The sequence below is a fragment of the Delphinapterus leucas genome, chromosome 3, assembly GCF_059928025.1.
Source record: "Delphinapterus leucas isolate spDelLeu-1000000601 "Yukka" chromosome 3, BTC_Dleu_Yukka2, whole genome shotgun sequence".
NCBI lineage: Eukaryota > Metazoa > Chordata > Mammalia > Artiodactyla > Monodontidae > Delphinapterus > Delphinapterus leucas.
The window spans coordinates 57,380,779-57,396,486 of record NC_143131.1 but is presented as its reverse complement, the minus strand read 5'-3'; the positions used below and the strand labels follow the sequence as shown (position 1 = coordinate 57,396,486).

Sequence of the window (15,708 nt, the reverse complement as noted above, 5' to 3'; positions counted from 1 at the left end):
TTACGATAAGAACCAGAATTTAAAATCATTTATTTATAAAACTATCTAAGACGGGAATTCCCTGGCAGTCCAGTGGTTAGGACTCTGCACTGTAACTGCTGAGGGCCTGGGTTCAATCCCTGGTTGGGGAACTAAGATCCTACGAGCCACGTGGCACGGCCAAAAAACAAAACAAAACAAAAACAAAAAAAACTGTCTAAGAAAGCACCATGGAATAGAGAACACCCTGAGCCAGCACTTGGGTATGTACCAACCCTGGGTCTATAAGATTGTCAACTCTTTCTCTTGGTAACAGTTTTCCTCTTGATATGTGACGTGCTCGGGCTTTCTCACCACCTCCTGCGATAAAAAATATGATTAGATTAGATGAATTCATTATAAGGTCTCTGTTTAACTTAATATCAGAAAAACATATAACACTTAATCCAAAATATGGTACTTTTTAAAAAATTTAACATATCCTGTGAAAAACAACTAATTTTTCAGATCATTGAAACTGGCATTTTTAAAAATCAATCTATCCCTGAGCCCACAGTATATTATACATTTTCTAAATTCAGTAGTAATTACTTAAGGAAATAATGCAGTACTTTTCTCTGCATCTCATACATTGCAAATACTGTCTCATCTCCACCACACTTATTACACCTACTATAAATACTAGCACTGTCCTATATGCTATGTGAAATTTGAAAAGTTCCTAACTTCATTTGTACCAGGTAAAAAGCATTATTTTAGAAATGATTTCCATAATAAGCACAAAAAACCTTAGCTAAAGGTGCTATTTTTAGGCCCACAAATAGGAGAGAGTTGAACACCTTATATAGCAATTTAAAAGTCCCCTTTTGTTAGTATCCTGAATCAGAGATGATCTTCCGTGTTTCCTGACATTGCTCCAGACTAAAGGAAATTACAATAATTGAAGAGTCCGCTGGGGTAACCAACCCAGTGAGGCTGCTTGAGGTGAGGGGTACACCAAACCTCACCCAGCCTGAGAACGGCTGGGTTCGGTACCTGGGGAATATCCACAACCCACTCTCAGCAAACCAAGGTAAATAATCAGAACAGACGATCAAATTGTACCTTAATATGTTTACCTTCACTGTTGCCCAAGAATTCCATCTTAATATACTCCTTGTCTACTGAAATGTTCAGCTGTTGAAGAAAGCTATTGGTTTTTTAGGTGAGAAAATAAGTTCATACAGATTTCAAACAAGCCTCCAAGTAGCGCAACCTTATTTTCAAATCAGGACTTCCCTATGTCTAAGGGGATTTTTTTTTTTTTTCCTGAAAAGGTAGAGGGTATATTTTTAAGACTAAATCTGCCTTAAGGTAACCAAGAAAATCATAACATGCATCTAATCTTTTAAAATGAAAATTATTCTGGGAGGGAAAGCCTTACAAGATAGTATGAATTAAATCAAACAGCTTTCCTCTTTTCTCCAGAGTGTCCTACTGAGGTGTGTATAGTTATAGGAGACAAGGAGGACGAGAGAGTGACAAAGGGCAGAGGAAACTTCTGAGAGTGACACATTCATCGTCTTGATTGTGGTGACGGTTTCACGGGTGTATACATATGTCAAAACTCATCAAACTGTAAGCTTTAAATAATGCGGCTTATTGTATATCAATTATACCTTAATAAAGTTGTTTAAAAGTAAGTATTAAAGAAAAATAAACCTAAGACACTGCAAAGAAGACCAGGCTTGGGTGAGGGTCTTTGGAGAGTTTGGCAACATAAGCATCCACTAAGGGGATAGCAGGAAAAAGCATGGCAGGGGAGGGTGGGATGAAAAAGAGATAAGAAAACATATCTGTGTTTTGTTTTTTTTTTTAGTACTTAGAGCAACACTATTCTTAATTCTGCCTAGAGCTTCACTTTGCTATTCCGAGCACCTAGTGAATTCTGTTTTTATTAGGAAAAACCAGAAAGAGTGCTATCCTTGATACAGATTCTCAGGTCACAGAATTCAGCTCCTCTGGCATTTAAACTGGCCTAGGATATGTAGACCACCACAAAAAGACAGAATGTCACAGCACCTTAGTTTTCCAAGGATTACTCTTAAAAGATTTTGCTTTAACTATCTCCACTCTCACAGACTCAGAGCCAGAAAAGCCTGATGTTTTCCTTCTATCTCATTTACCACATTGCACTGATTCTAAAACACACATTTTGTTTGCATTTTAACACCCCTAAAATCAGGAAGCATTTTACAGTTTATAGCATCTTTTCATCTCTGTCACCAGGGGGCAGTCGCGACATAGCTGTCTGCCTCTGGGTACACAGCTCAAATGTCTAACTGTGGTCACTTCAACGGTGCTATATGCATTGCTGGAACTACCTGCATGCAGTCTAACTTGAATTTTCAAATGTTTTCAAAAACTACACAAGCCTTAAACAACAAGGTCCTACTGTATAGCACAAGGAACTATATTTAATATCCTGTAATAAATTGTAATTGAAGAGAATATGAAAAATGTATATATATGTATAACTGAATCACTTTGCTGTACAGCAGAAATTAACATGACATGTAAATCAACTATGCTTCAGTAAAATAAATTTTTTAAAAAACTACACAAGCCTTATCTTAAGGTCATTAAAAGATCCCTTTTCAACCACCAAAAACTACTTGTGTTTTTCTATATCAATAAAGTTATTACCCAGTTTTAGAAAAACTAAGCACTTCTGAATCTATCAAAACACTTAGAGCCCTTCAATTAACTTGTGTTAATCAAAGTACTTAATTCTGGCTACCACGAATAACACAGCTGGGTTAATCCTTGTTCCACCTACAGAAATGACTAAGCCACTCCTAGCAATTCTACATGCTCCAACAAGAACCAAAAGGGATAGCAAAGACGGTGCCCCGAGAAGAAATCTGAAACAAAGGTAGTAGCAGTGAGGCAGAAAGAAAGGAAAAGACAAAAAGGAGGACAAGAGTCCACTCATCATTGTCAACCTTTTAATTTATCACAAGTTCTATCAAATGAAAACTTCAAGGATTAACTTTCAAAGCAAACTGAAACACTGTCACTCCTTCTTATCTGAAAATTACTTAGGAAATCTTATGAATTTTAAAGTCAGGATGGGGCTTCCCTGGTGGCACAGTGGTTAAGAATCTGCCTGCCAGTGCAGGGGACGTGGGTTCGAGCCCTGGTCCGGGAAGATCCCACATGCCGCGGAGCAACTAAGCCCATACGCCACAACTACTAAGCCCATGTGCCTAGAGCCCGTGCTCTGCAACAAGAGAAGCCACCACAATGAGAAGCCCACGCACCGCAACAAAGAGTAGCCCCTGCTCACCGCAACTAGAGAAAGCCCACATGCAGCAAAGAAGATCCAATGCAAACAAAAATAAATAAATAAAATAAATAAATTCAGTTTTTAAATAAATAAATAAATAAAAGTCAGGATGTCTATACAGGTGGCCAACAGGCACATGAAAAGACGTTCAACATCGTTAATCATATATTAGAGAAATGCAAATCAAAACTACAATGAAGTGCCACCTCACGTCAGTCAGAATGGCCATCATTACAAAGTCTACAAATAACAAATGCTGGAGAGGGTGTGGAGAAAAGGGAACCCTCCTACACTGTTGGTGGGAATGTAAACTGGTGCAGCCACTATGGAAAACAGTATGGAGGTTCCTCAAAAAACTAAAAATAGAGTTGCCATATGATCCAGCAATCCCACTCCTGGGCATATATCTGGACAAAATATATATATACACACACAATGGAATACTACTCAGCCATAAAAAAGAATGAAATAATGCCATTTGCAGCAACATGGATGACCTAGAGATTATGACACTAAGTGAAGTAAATCAGAAAGACAAATACCACATATGAATCTAAAATATGATAAAAACGAACTTATCTACGAACAGAAACAGATTCACAGACACGGAGAATAGACTTGTGGTTGCCAAGGGAGGAGGGGGTTGGAGAGGAATGGGTTGGGAGTTTGGGATTAGCAGATACAAACTATTACATATAGGATGGATAAACAATAAGGTCCTATTGTATAGCACAGGGAACTATATTTAATATCCTGTGATAAACCATAATGGAAAAGAATATGAAAAAGAATGTGTGTATATATATACATATATATATATGCATAACTGAATCACTGCTATACAGCAGAAATTAACACAACATTGTAAATCAACAATACTTGAATAATATAATTTTTTTAATGTGTTTAGAGGTGTTACTGATAGGTGATATTTTTTTCTTTTCTTCTTTATACTTTTCTCTATTTTCCAAAATTTCTATAAGTATAATATATATATTATATAACATAAGCATATATTACTTTTAAATTATACATATCTGTGTAATATCCATCTTCCTGGTATAACAGTACTAGTCCCAGGCAACACTGTGAAGAAGGCTTTGTCCTTTCCTGGCTTCCCTCCCAAGGAGCCCTGCTCAGTCCTCTTCCCCTTTAGAGACCAGAGCGTCAGATGATCAGAACCTGCCATCCCCAGCAGATGCTCAGTGCTGGAGGACTCTACCACCTCTTATTCAAACCCTCTAGTCTTCATATCCAAAGGGAATGATCAATTCATCAATTCTGCTCCCTAACAAAACATACTTTCATCTCAACAAGGGTTTTGGTTCTTTTTCAGGAGACAAGACCTTATTCCACGATGGCTTCTAGTCCTCATTCTAGTCATCATTCTGAAAAGCCTACCAGCAGGATATTTTGCCTCTCGAATCATACCCAGTAGACAAAAACTCATGTCATTTTTTAACACCATTTCCTCACACTTAGAACAGGGGTTCGAGAGCTACCTGGTCAAAAAGGATGGCAAATATCCACTACCCCTGTTTTCACAAGTCACCCTCCTACTTACGCCCCTCTCTCCCTAGAGAGAAATTAGGGTGGTCTGGGGACAGTGTAATTGACGTCTTTGCTTTTTGACTGTGTGCTTTCCTTTCCCCTTTTCCTGAAAACAGTACTGCCACCACCATGAAGTTCCAGGAGTTGCCAGCCACAGTACACTTGAGCCCTGGTGGACATGGGTCCAGGCTGGCACCATTAAGTACTATATCCCCCTGGATACAGTGGCTGGGCCAAAGAATGAACATGGGACCCAAGTGAACCCATCAAAGTTTTCCAAATCGGAGATGAAAGCATAACTAGATCTTTCCTTCAGATTGTAAACTGTAAGAATGTAATCCCTGACCTGCCAGCAACATAATTCCCCACCTCACAGAGAAGCCAGAGAGAATGCAGTCCACACATATATACACATCCTGAAATGAGAGAAGATGGGCAGAGACAGTGAGTCCTGTTGGAGCTGGAGCCCCCCGGTTCATTCAGCACTTCCTTTCCACGGTTTGGTTGTTGGTTTCTGGATTAAACAAGTTTGATTTGGATTTTTGTGACTTAAATCCAAAGGAACTGAATACAGCCATCATCAAAACAATATTCTTCATATATTACAAATACCTAACTTAGAAGGAGCTATATGAAGTTTATGCTCTTCACTTTTTTTTTTTTTTTTAATTCTCCCCTGCACTGTCATAGATAGAATGGGAGCAATTACTGCCACCTGAATGAGGTCTTTGCTTCAACAGGTCCCACACTGAGTTGCATATCTATTTGTTCATGTCATGGTAACTTTTACAGGATTTAATTGATTTTGACCCTAAACTACTATAGTACAAAAGACAGAGACCAAGACATTCCAAATGGATTTAATTTCTGGTCTTTTCAATTAATTTTGATTAAGTCAAAAGAAGACAGCAATGTGTGCTTGGAATGAATAATGCCTATAATTCACAGACCCACTCCTAAGTCTCAAGTTATGAATGAGGTACTGAAAATTTACTAGAGGGATTAAATAACTGGACCAAAGTTGCTTAATTATTAGAGTAACCAGTCCAGACTTCCACCCTCAAAATTCTACAAAGGACCAAAATACTGAGCTTATTTCTTCCCTAACACCTACACAAGTGAATATACAACTTTGGATGGTCTTTCTGTTCATCTGTCATTAATTAATTACCTTGCCTCCATCCTTAAAATCCTCAGAGGAGAAAAATATAAAAAACATTTTAATTTAAACTAAAGAGAAATCTATCAAGGTTTTGCTAAATTATTTCACTAATGACTTATACTTCTACTGAAAGTCTGTCCCCTGAGTGTGATAAGATTATACCCAGGAATGAAACAATACCCTTAAACCACAGGTTTACAGATAAAATAGATTCTTTATGAGGACATTGGGGAGAATTCTTTTTAAATGAAGGCTGTAAAATTCATATAGTTCCTTCTCAGTTAGGTACTTGTAATATATTAAGACTCTTACTTTGGACATGGCCAATAGTTTCAAGTCACATAGCCTTCTAAATCGTCATATATACCAATAAGGGCACAACAGAATGTGATGTGGTACTTGTTTATACATTAATATTTTATATTCCTCCCTATGATGCAATTTCTTCCAAGCAAAAAAATGTCTATTATGTCCACAATTTAAAAATAAAAAATGACAATTTACAAAGCTTTTAGGATATCTCATTTATTTAATTAGCAATAAACCCAGATAGAAATTATTTCCAAATTACATGACACAGCAGAAAATGCACAATTACGCAAAATGTAGTATGTAGTATGAATATGACTAATGGACAGAAAATGGTTTAGTTGCTTCAAGTGAAACAAAAATTTCAGTGTGATGCTGCGGCTGAAATAAAAACCTTAAGAAGAAATAGTTTTAAAAATTGATGAGGGAGTTCTCCGGTGGTCTAGTGGTTAGGATTTGGTGCTTTTACTGCCGTGGCCCAGGTTCAATCCCAAACTTGTTTAATCCAGTAGATTTGGGGGAAATCTACTTTCTCCCAAATAATGGCAGTGCTATAAGAGCAGAAAATCTGGCCAAGTAATAGGAAAAAATAAGATGTCTGCATGCCAACAAATGCGTTTTTTTTAAAATTATAGTTGATTTATATTATTGTGTTAGTTTCAGGTGTACAGCAAAGTGATTCAGTTTTATATATTTTTTTCAGATTATTTTCCATTATCAGTTATCACAAGATAGTGAATATTGTTCCCTGTGTTATGCAGTAAATTCTTGTTGCTTATCTATTTTACGTATAGTAATTTGTATCTGTTAATCCCAGACTCCTAATTTATCTCTCCCCCCTTCCCTTTCCCCTTTGGTAACCACAAGTTTGTTTCCTATGTGTGTCTGTTTCTGTTTTGTATATAGATTCATTTGCATTATTTTTTAGATTCCACATATAAGTGATATCATATAATATTTGTCTTTCTCTTCCTGACTTACTTCACTTAGTATGATATTCTGTAGGTCCATCCATGTTGCTACAAATGGCAATATTCCCTTCTTTTTTATGGCTGAGTATACACCCATATATTTATGTGGATATATATATACCACATCTTAAACCAAATCTGGGTTGTTTCCATGTCTTGGCTCTTGTTAATAGTGCTGCTATGAACACTGGGGTACACTGTATCTTTTTGAATTAGAGTTTTCATCTTTTCCAGATATACGCCTAGGAGTGGAATTGCTGGATCATATGGTAGCTCTCTTTTTAGTTTTTTAAGGACCTCCATACTGTGTTCCGTAGTGGCTGCCTCAATTTACATTCCCACCAACAGCAAATGCACAGTCTTGAAGAGTCAAAAGCCTGATGCTACTAGTTTTTCCTAAAATGAATAATTATAAGGGACATCTTAATTAAAAGCATAAACTGAAGAATAAATGAGGGCTTACCCAGTCTGATGTTCTGTGCTCGTTCATGGAGCTGATTTACTAGTGCTTTCATCTGCTCGTAGTTTTCCTAAAACAGAAGCAAAGAAAAACAGGGAGAGTATTATAGGAAAGCAATGATTTTTTTTTACCATAATAAGGGTTAAGGAGAACAGCATTACATGCCAACCCCATGTGGCCTCCACACTGGGCCACTTTGCCACCTGTGTGGCCTCTGTGCTGGGCCAACTCCAATGTGTAAAAAAGATTAATTCGTGCCTCTTTGTCTTTGCTCAAGCTCTTCTGCACTACCACCCCCCTCTCTGGTCCATCTATCCAAATCTCACCCCCCTTTTAAAGCCTAACTGATGTTCCATCTCATCTCCAACACAACTTCTGGCTACTCCCATTCATTTTAACAACTTCCTTCCTTACACATCTACAGAACTTAATTGATCTCTAGTATTTGTTTTCTTTTGTCAATGAATATAAGCCCTTTGAGGGTTAGAATGCCATCTTATTTTTTCTGTCCCCTCAACCACTATCGTGAGGAGATTCCAACCAATGCAGAAATACTTGTTTTACACTTACTGACAAATTACAGTAATTACTTACTTACAGTAAGTAATTAAAAACAAAGCCCAGGGGGAAAATGGATCCTATTTTAAAAAGGAACAGGGGGGAATTCCCCCGTGGTCCAGTGGTTAGGATTCCGGGCTTTCACTGCCAATGGCATGGGTTCAATCCCTGGTTGGGGAACTAGGATCCCATAAGCCACATGGCACGGCCAAAAAATAAAAAAATAAAATAATCCCAGCCTCCTTTTTCAGACAAGTGTGGCCATGTGACTAAACTCTAACCAATGAGATGTAAGCAGAAGTTGTTAGGTATGACTTCTAGAAAGGCTCCTTAAAAAAAAGGACAAGAAGGTGAGGGCGTCCTTTTACCTATTCACCCTTTCTCCTCCTTTGCACACGGAACTCAGACACAATAGCTGGAGCTTAAGCAGCCATATTAGACCATAAGGTAAACTGTACTACTTATTTTAAATTCTTCCTTCCCTCCCATCCTAGCCAAGGTTCACTGTGAGATTATACTTCCCTACCCCACAGTCTCTGAATCTGTCCGTATTACTTGCTTTGATGAGTGGAATGTGGGCAAAAGTGACAGTGTACCAATTGCAAGAAGAGGCTTTAAGAAGGACAAAGTGTTTCCATGCTCTCCTCTTTGTGCCCCAGCCTTCCATTAGGAGAGGAGCATCCCACAGCAGCCACTGCCCCTTCATTCTGGGTCCTGGAATAAGAAACAAGTAGAGCAGACCTGAATCTACTACAGTCCTAGAGCAGAACTGCCACAACCGACCCATAGATCCAAGCACAAAAAATAAATACTTGTTCTTTTGAACACTGAGATCTTGGGATTGGTTGCTACTCAGCATTACTGAAGCAAAATCTGGCTCATACAGTAATTAGTCCAAGGTCATTCAGCTAACAAGTAGTAGAATTAGGATTTAAACCAAAATCCACCAACTCCAGAAACTCACTCTTAAAGCAACATGCTACAATGTCTCTTCTGCCCACTGAAAGGGCCACTGTTGACACTTTAGCACATTTCCACCAGGTCTTTTTCCCCCTATGGAAATATGTTGCTTGTTAGCTTTTAAACATACATGAAATACTAAGCCAGTGCTTTTTCCACCATAGCACAGCTACTTTCTTATTCTAATTACTGGTGCACAGACTGAACCAGAACATAAAACATTTTACATAGAGAAAGAAGTTATAATCTCAGGCTCACACTCCCTAACCCCTAGCTAGCAGCCACCATCAAATACATCAGCCGAGACCTGACTTCAAAAAGATGGCAGAGCAGGAAGCTCCAGGCCCTTATTCCCCCACAGAGACATCACAAAACAACCCAAAACTGGCTAAAGTAACCTTACAGGAGCTCTGGAAAACACTCAGAGGTCTACAGCAACCAAGAGAACACCCAGCCAAGAAGCCATATTCAGAATGGTGGGAAACCCATTCTCCACACTGCAGCCACACTGATTATTCTACCATGTCCATAGGATCATGCCACTTCTCTACTTAAACATCTTAGCAGACAGACTGCAAAGTGAAATCTAAATGTGGCTTCTACACATGGCTTCCCTCCTCTACCTGGCTGCATAAGCAATCCCATCTACTCCATGAATTCCTCACCCTGGCTGGGACTTCCAAGTTCTCACTCCCACTAACCACTTTCATAACTTGGTACCTATGTTCTCATAACTCCTTTAGTTTGTATAATCCTGCCTCCCATTCTCCATCCTGAACCTGGCCAGTTCTTACCCAACTCAAGATCCAACTCACTCACTGCCTCCTATGTGCAACCACCTTTTTTAAGCTTTAGACATCACTCATCACAATGCATTGCTTTCTTGTCATCTCCCCCACAAAATTATGATTCCATTCCTACACATCTATTCCAAATATCTAAAATAGTGGCTAGACCACAGTAACCACTTAATGTTTCTAAATTAAACATTCTCTCCTGATCCCAGGACATCTAAAGACTTTTGGAAGTCTCCCATTGGATACTGTTTCTGCCTCAGCCTGCTGATTTCTTTTCAACCTCCTTGTTTTCCCAAAGGCAGGAATTATTTAAAATGTGTTCTCTGAGGGAACTTCCTGGCGGTCCAGTGGTTAAGACTCTGAGCTTCCAATGCAGGGGGTGCGGGTTCGATCCCTGGTCGGGGAACTAAGATCCCACCTGCCGCAGCAGCGCAGCCAGAAAAAGTCTTCTCTGAAAGTTATTTGCACAATTTAAATGTCATCTGTACAGGCTTAGAAACCATAGGACAGACTGAAAATTTCCAGCTCTGATATTTCACAAACCAGGAGTTGTTTCTTTAACGTTGTGATACCTCCCAATTCCAAGAAAAGTCATTTAAAGATAAATATTTTCTATTAACATAACCAACCATTTCAAGTCTGGTAAGCACAACCCAGGGTCAGCTGTGATAGGCCAGTGGTTCCCAAAGCTGGCTGCCACCAAGGCCCTGCCCTCCCCTCTCAACAACTTCATTAACAATGCAAACACCAGGACCCCACCCTAGAGACGGAAAAGGTCCAGGGTGGGGCTAAGGCAGCCATATATTCAACAAGCTCCCAGGTGACTGCTAAACCAGAGAGCCACTGGTTTTGCGAACCAATGATTTTAAAGATACAAAGTATAGTGCCAGTGCTAAAAGTGAACTAAAATGTACCTGATTTGGAATTGTTTTCTGTTTCAAACTTCACGACCCCCTGGTGCGTCCCAGAATCATGACTGGGGATCCAGAGAAAACAGCAGCGACTGTTGAAGTGTGCCTACCCTGTACCTGCTTCCCAGTCTGGCCAACGCCTTGTGCCGTCGGTGAAGAGGAATCACTGACTCGGGCTGGGTACTCCAGGCCCGGGCCGCTCACCCGCCCTACCTGGTAGATGGCAGAGGTCGAGTCCGGTTGGGTGCCCAGCGTCGCCACGGAGTCCCCATGATAGGCGCGCGGCGCGGGGGCAGCGGCGCGGGCGCACCGCCGCAAAGCTAATCTCGGGGCGGCCCACATGGCAGCAGGCACAGAGGCAGGAAGGAGCGTGAGAGAGCGGCCTGCGCCGGTCCGGGGCCGAGGCTTTCCCCTCCAACTCCCACGCTTCGGGATAAAGCTCAGCCCAGGCCTTTGCAGTCCCAACCCGCCTGAAACCTCCCCGATTCTGAGGCCAGCCTCGGCACGTGCCGGCGCACGCCGCCCGTGATTGGTCAGCGCTGAGCACCACGCCCCCCGAATTCAGCGAATAAGGGACAGAAGTGCAGCCCCGCGAGGCCTGTCCCATCGCGAGCCCCGGAGCGTTGCGGTTCCCGGGGTGGAGCGACCCTTCTGCGTCCTCCCGGTCTCCCGAGATGCTGAGCTTAGGAGCTGCGGCTGAGTTTGCTTGCTGTCGGCGTCTGTGCTTTTTCTATGTGCTGTTTTCTTCTTCCCCTGCTGCTACAAAGGGTGTTCCGGGGCTTGAAAAAGCTTATCCTTATATGAGAGCTGGAAACTGAACAGGCTTATTAAGCTGCCCTAAGAAACTCTTTAAGGGGATAAGCATTCGTTAATCAAATGTCTTTAATGTCCCCTATCAAGTGCTCTTCTGGAGCGGGGAATACAGTGGAGAACAGGCAAAGTGTCCTCTTTTATAAAGCGGAGAGAACATAAACAAGTAAATAAAAATTCTAATAGTGATAAATTACAACTTAGATGTACAATTATAACGTACTTCTAAAACTTTGCCTATAACAAATCTGAGCTTCCTCACAATTTCTCATCCACTGGACAGTGAGAAAAAATTAATCTTCCTTTGGTCCACTTAAGTCTTAGATTTAATTTTTGTATATGGTGTTAGGTAAGGGTGTGGCTTCATTCTTTTGTATATAGATATCCAGTTTTCCCAATATCATTTGTTGTAAAGACTGTCCTTTCCCCATTGAATAGTCTTGGCACCCTTGTGAAAAATTATTTCATAAGCAATGATTTATTTCTGGACTCTGTATTCTGTTCCATTGGTTTGTATGTCTGTCTTTATGCCAGTACCACACAGTTTTTTGATTACTGTAGGTTTGTAGTAAGTTTTGAAATCATTAAGTGTGAGTCTTCCAGCTTTGTTCTTTTTCAAGATTTTTTTGGCTATCCAGGATCCCTTGAGATTCCATCTTAATTTTAGGGTAGGTTTTTCTATTTCTGCAAAAAATGCCAGAATTTTGATAGGGACGGCATTGAATCTGTTGATCATGTTGGGTAGCATTGACATCTTAACAATATTAAGTCTTCCAATCCATGAACGTGGGATGTGTTTCCATTTATTTATGTCTTCTTTAATTTCTTTCAGCAGTGTTTTTTCGTTTCCATTGCGCAAGTCTTTCACCTCCTTGGTTAATTCCTATTTTATTCTTTTTGATGCTATTGTAAATGGAATTGTTTTCATAATTTCCTTTTCAGTTTGTTCATTATTAGTGTATAGAAATGCAACTGATTTTTGCATGCTAAGTTAGTATACTGCCAATTTGCTGAATTCATTTATTAATTCTAACAGGTTTTGTGTGTGTGTGTGTGTGTGTGTGTGTGTAATCTTTAGGGCTTTGTAAAAGTCATCTGTGAATAGAGATAATTTTACTTTTTCCTTTCCAATTTAAATGTCTTTTATTTCTCATTCTTACCTAATTGCTCCAGCTAAAACTTCTAGTACTATGTTGAATTGAAGTGGTGAAAGTGAACATCCTTGCCTTTTTCCTGGTCTTAGAGGAAAACTTTTCAGCCTTTCACCATTGAGTGTAATGTTTGCTGTGAGTGTTTCACATGTGGCTTTTTTTTTTTTTTGGCTGCATTGGGTCTTCATTGCTGCGCGCGGGCTTTCTCTAGTTGTGGTGAGGGGGGGCTACTCTTCGTTGCGGTGCACAGGCTTCTCATTGTGGTGGTTTCTCGTTGCGGAGCACGGGCTCTAGGCGCGCGGGCTTCAGTATTTGCGGAGAGCTGGTTTCAGTAGTTGTGGCTTGCGGGCTCTAGAGCACAGGCTCACTAGTTGTAGCATACAGGCTTAGTTGCTCCACGGCCTGTGGGATCTTCCCGGACCAGGGCTCGAACCCATGTCCCCTGCGTTGGCAGGGGGATTCTTAACCACTGCACCACCAGGGAAGTCCCTCACATGTGGCTTTTATGATGTTAAGGAGGTTTCCTTCTATTCCTAGTTTGTTGAATATTTTTATCATGAAAAAGTTTGAATTTTGTCATCTACTTTTTCTGCATCAATTGAGATGATCATGTGAAGTTTGTTCCTTCATTCTGTTAATGTTGTGAACTACATTGATCATTTTTTTCTATGTTGTACCATCCTTGCATTTCAGGAATAAACCTCACTTGGTCATGATATATAATCCTTTTAGTATGCCGCTGAATTCAGTTGCCAGTATTTTGTTAAGGATATTTGTATCAGTGTTCATAAGGGATATTGGTCTATAGTTTTTGGGGGGTTTTTTTGTTTTTGTAGCGTCTTTGTCCTGCTTTCACGTCAGGATAACGCTGGCCTTATAGAATGAGTTAGGGAGTGTTCCCTCCTCTCCAAGTTTTTGGAAAAGTTTGAGAAAGATTGGTACTTGTTCTTCAAATGTTTGGTAGAATTCACCAGTGAAGCCATCATATTCAGTGCTTTTCTAGGTGGGGAGATTTTTTTTTTTTTTTGGTGGGGAGATTTTTTGATTACTGTTTTGTCTTCTTACTAGTTATAGGTCTATTCAGGTTATCTATTTCTTTGTGATGTAGTCTTGGTAGGTTTTGTTTCTAAGAATTTGTCCATTTCATCTAGATAATCCAACTTGTTGGTGTTCAGTTGTCCGTAGTATTCAGATTTACTTTTTACATTTTTCTTTATTAATTTTCATTTTTAAGGGAATACAATAATTCAACTTTTATCATGAAAATAAAGGTATTTTTTAACCTCCTTCTCTCAGAAATGATCCCAGAGCAACAAAGGAACACAAAAAATAATTCATATCCCACCTTCAATTAAACTAGGGGATATATAAAGACAATAGGCAAAAATTGGAATAATAAATTTAGCAAAATAAAAGAAGTTGAAATCTAAGTGCTTGCAGTGGAAAATACAAACAAGTAACAAGTCAATTTGCCTCTCAGAATTGGTGGTACCAGGAATTGGTGGTACCAGGTACAGAGAAATATGTGCATAGAAGTGGAGAAATGTGGTAGAGACCAAGAAATGGTGGAACTACTTGAAAATTTGCAGAAGAAGTAGTTAAAACCGCAGGTTTCCACCCCCCAGTCTGTCCAGGAGATATATATTCCCTGGAGAAACTGAATCTGAAATGTTCCAAATTTAGGGACACTAGGCACTAGTGAAGTGCCAAATTGAGACCAGAGAGATTAAGTGACAGTCTGAAGGCCAAATCAAGAGAGCCCCCTCCCCCCAAGTCTCTTTTCCCACCCAGTTCCAAAATGCTGGCTACCAGATTTATATAGAAGGGAGTCTAGAGAAACCTTACCATTTTACAGAAAAGATCTACAAAGTGACATTTGAGGTTCTCCAGTGAAAAAACTCCCTGGAAGATTGATCTACAGGGATTTCCCTGGGGGTCCAGTGGTTAAGACTCCCTGCTCCCAATGCAGGGGGCCCAGTTTCGATCCCAGGTCAGGGAAATAGATACTGCATGCTGCAACTAAGACCCTGTGCAGCCAATTAAAAAACAAAAAAAGCAACATTTAAAAAAGAAAATTGGGGCTTCCCTGGTGGCGCAGTGGTTGAGAGTCCGCCTGCCGATGCAGGGGACGCGGGTTCATGCCCCGGTCCGGGAGGATCCCACATGCCGCGGAGCGGCTGGGTCCGTGAGCCATGGCCGCTGAGCCTGCGCGTCCGGAGCCTGTGCTCCGCAACGGGAGAGGCCCCCGTACCGCAAAAAAAAAAAAGAAAAGAAAAAAAACAAAAAAGAAGAAAATTGACCTACAGTGTAACCTACAAATTGACATATCCTACCTACCCTCCAATAAGCTTGTAAAAAACTCCTAATCAGCTTTTTTAGACACTTTCTCTAACATATGCATGGATAGCAAAGGATCAATGGGCATTTGAAGAAAGCTTTCTATTGCAGTTCCATAATGGTTAACACTCTGGACTCTGAAGAAAGTTTTCAATACGAAAAAAAAAAACAAAAACAGAAAGGAAGAAATGTTTAAAAGGAAAAGAAAAAGACACCCACTACCACCAAGAAAACAAAAACAAACAAAAAGAAACCATCAGGGCAAGGAACAGAAGAAACTATAACATCCTTGGAGAAATGAAAATATATTGCATCCATCAAAGACCAGGATTATGAAAAAATTTTTAAAAGCTTTTGAAAAAAATATAAAATCAAGAATTCCTTGGCTGGGGGACTTCCCTGGTGGTCCAGTGGTTAAGAAAGA

The 15,708-nt window shown here is 40.0% G+C and overlaps 1 protein-coding gene across 6 annotated transcripts in view; it reads right to left on the bottom strand.

The window, feature by feature from the left end:
* MCCC2 (methylcrotonyl-CoA carboxylase subunit 2) overlaps positions 1–11,486 on the bottom strand; it is an 84,460-nt gene extending 72,974 nt beyond the window's left edge. For 2 of the 6 annotated variants that reach the window (XM_089908964.1, XM_089908963.1), the window contains exons 1-3: positions 11,200–11,485; positions 7,764–7,830; positions 255–339 (exon numbers count right to left, since the gene is read on the bottom strand). In XM_089908964.1, the coding sequence (XP_089765090.1) occupies positions 255–339; positions 7,764–7,830; positions 11,200–11,328 (281 nt within the window). In that variant the 5' untranslated portion in view covers positions 11,329–11,485. The other 4 variants (XM_089908961.1, XM_089908960.1, XM_089908959.1 and 1 more) reach the window with 4 other exon arrangements.
* Positions 11,487–15,708: the final 4,222 nt, after the last annotated feature.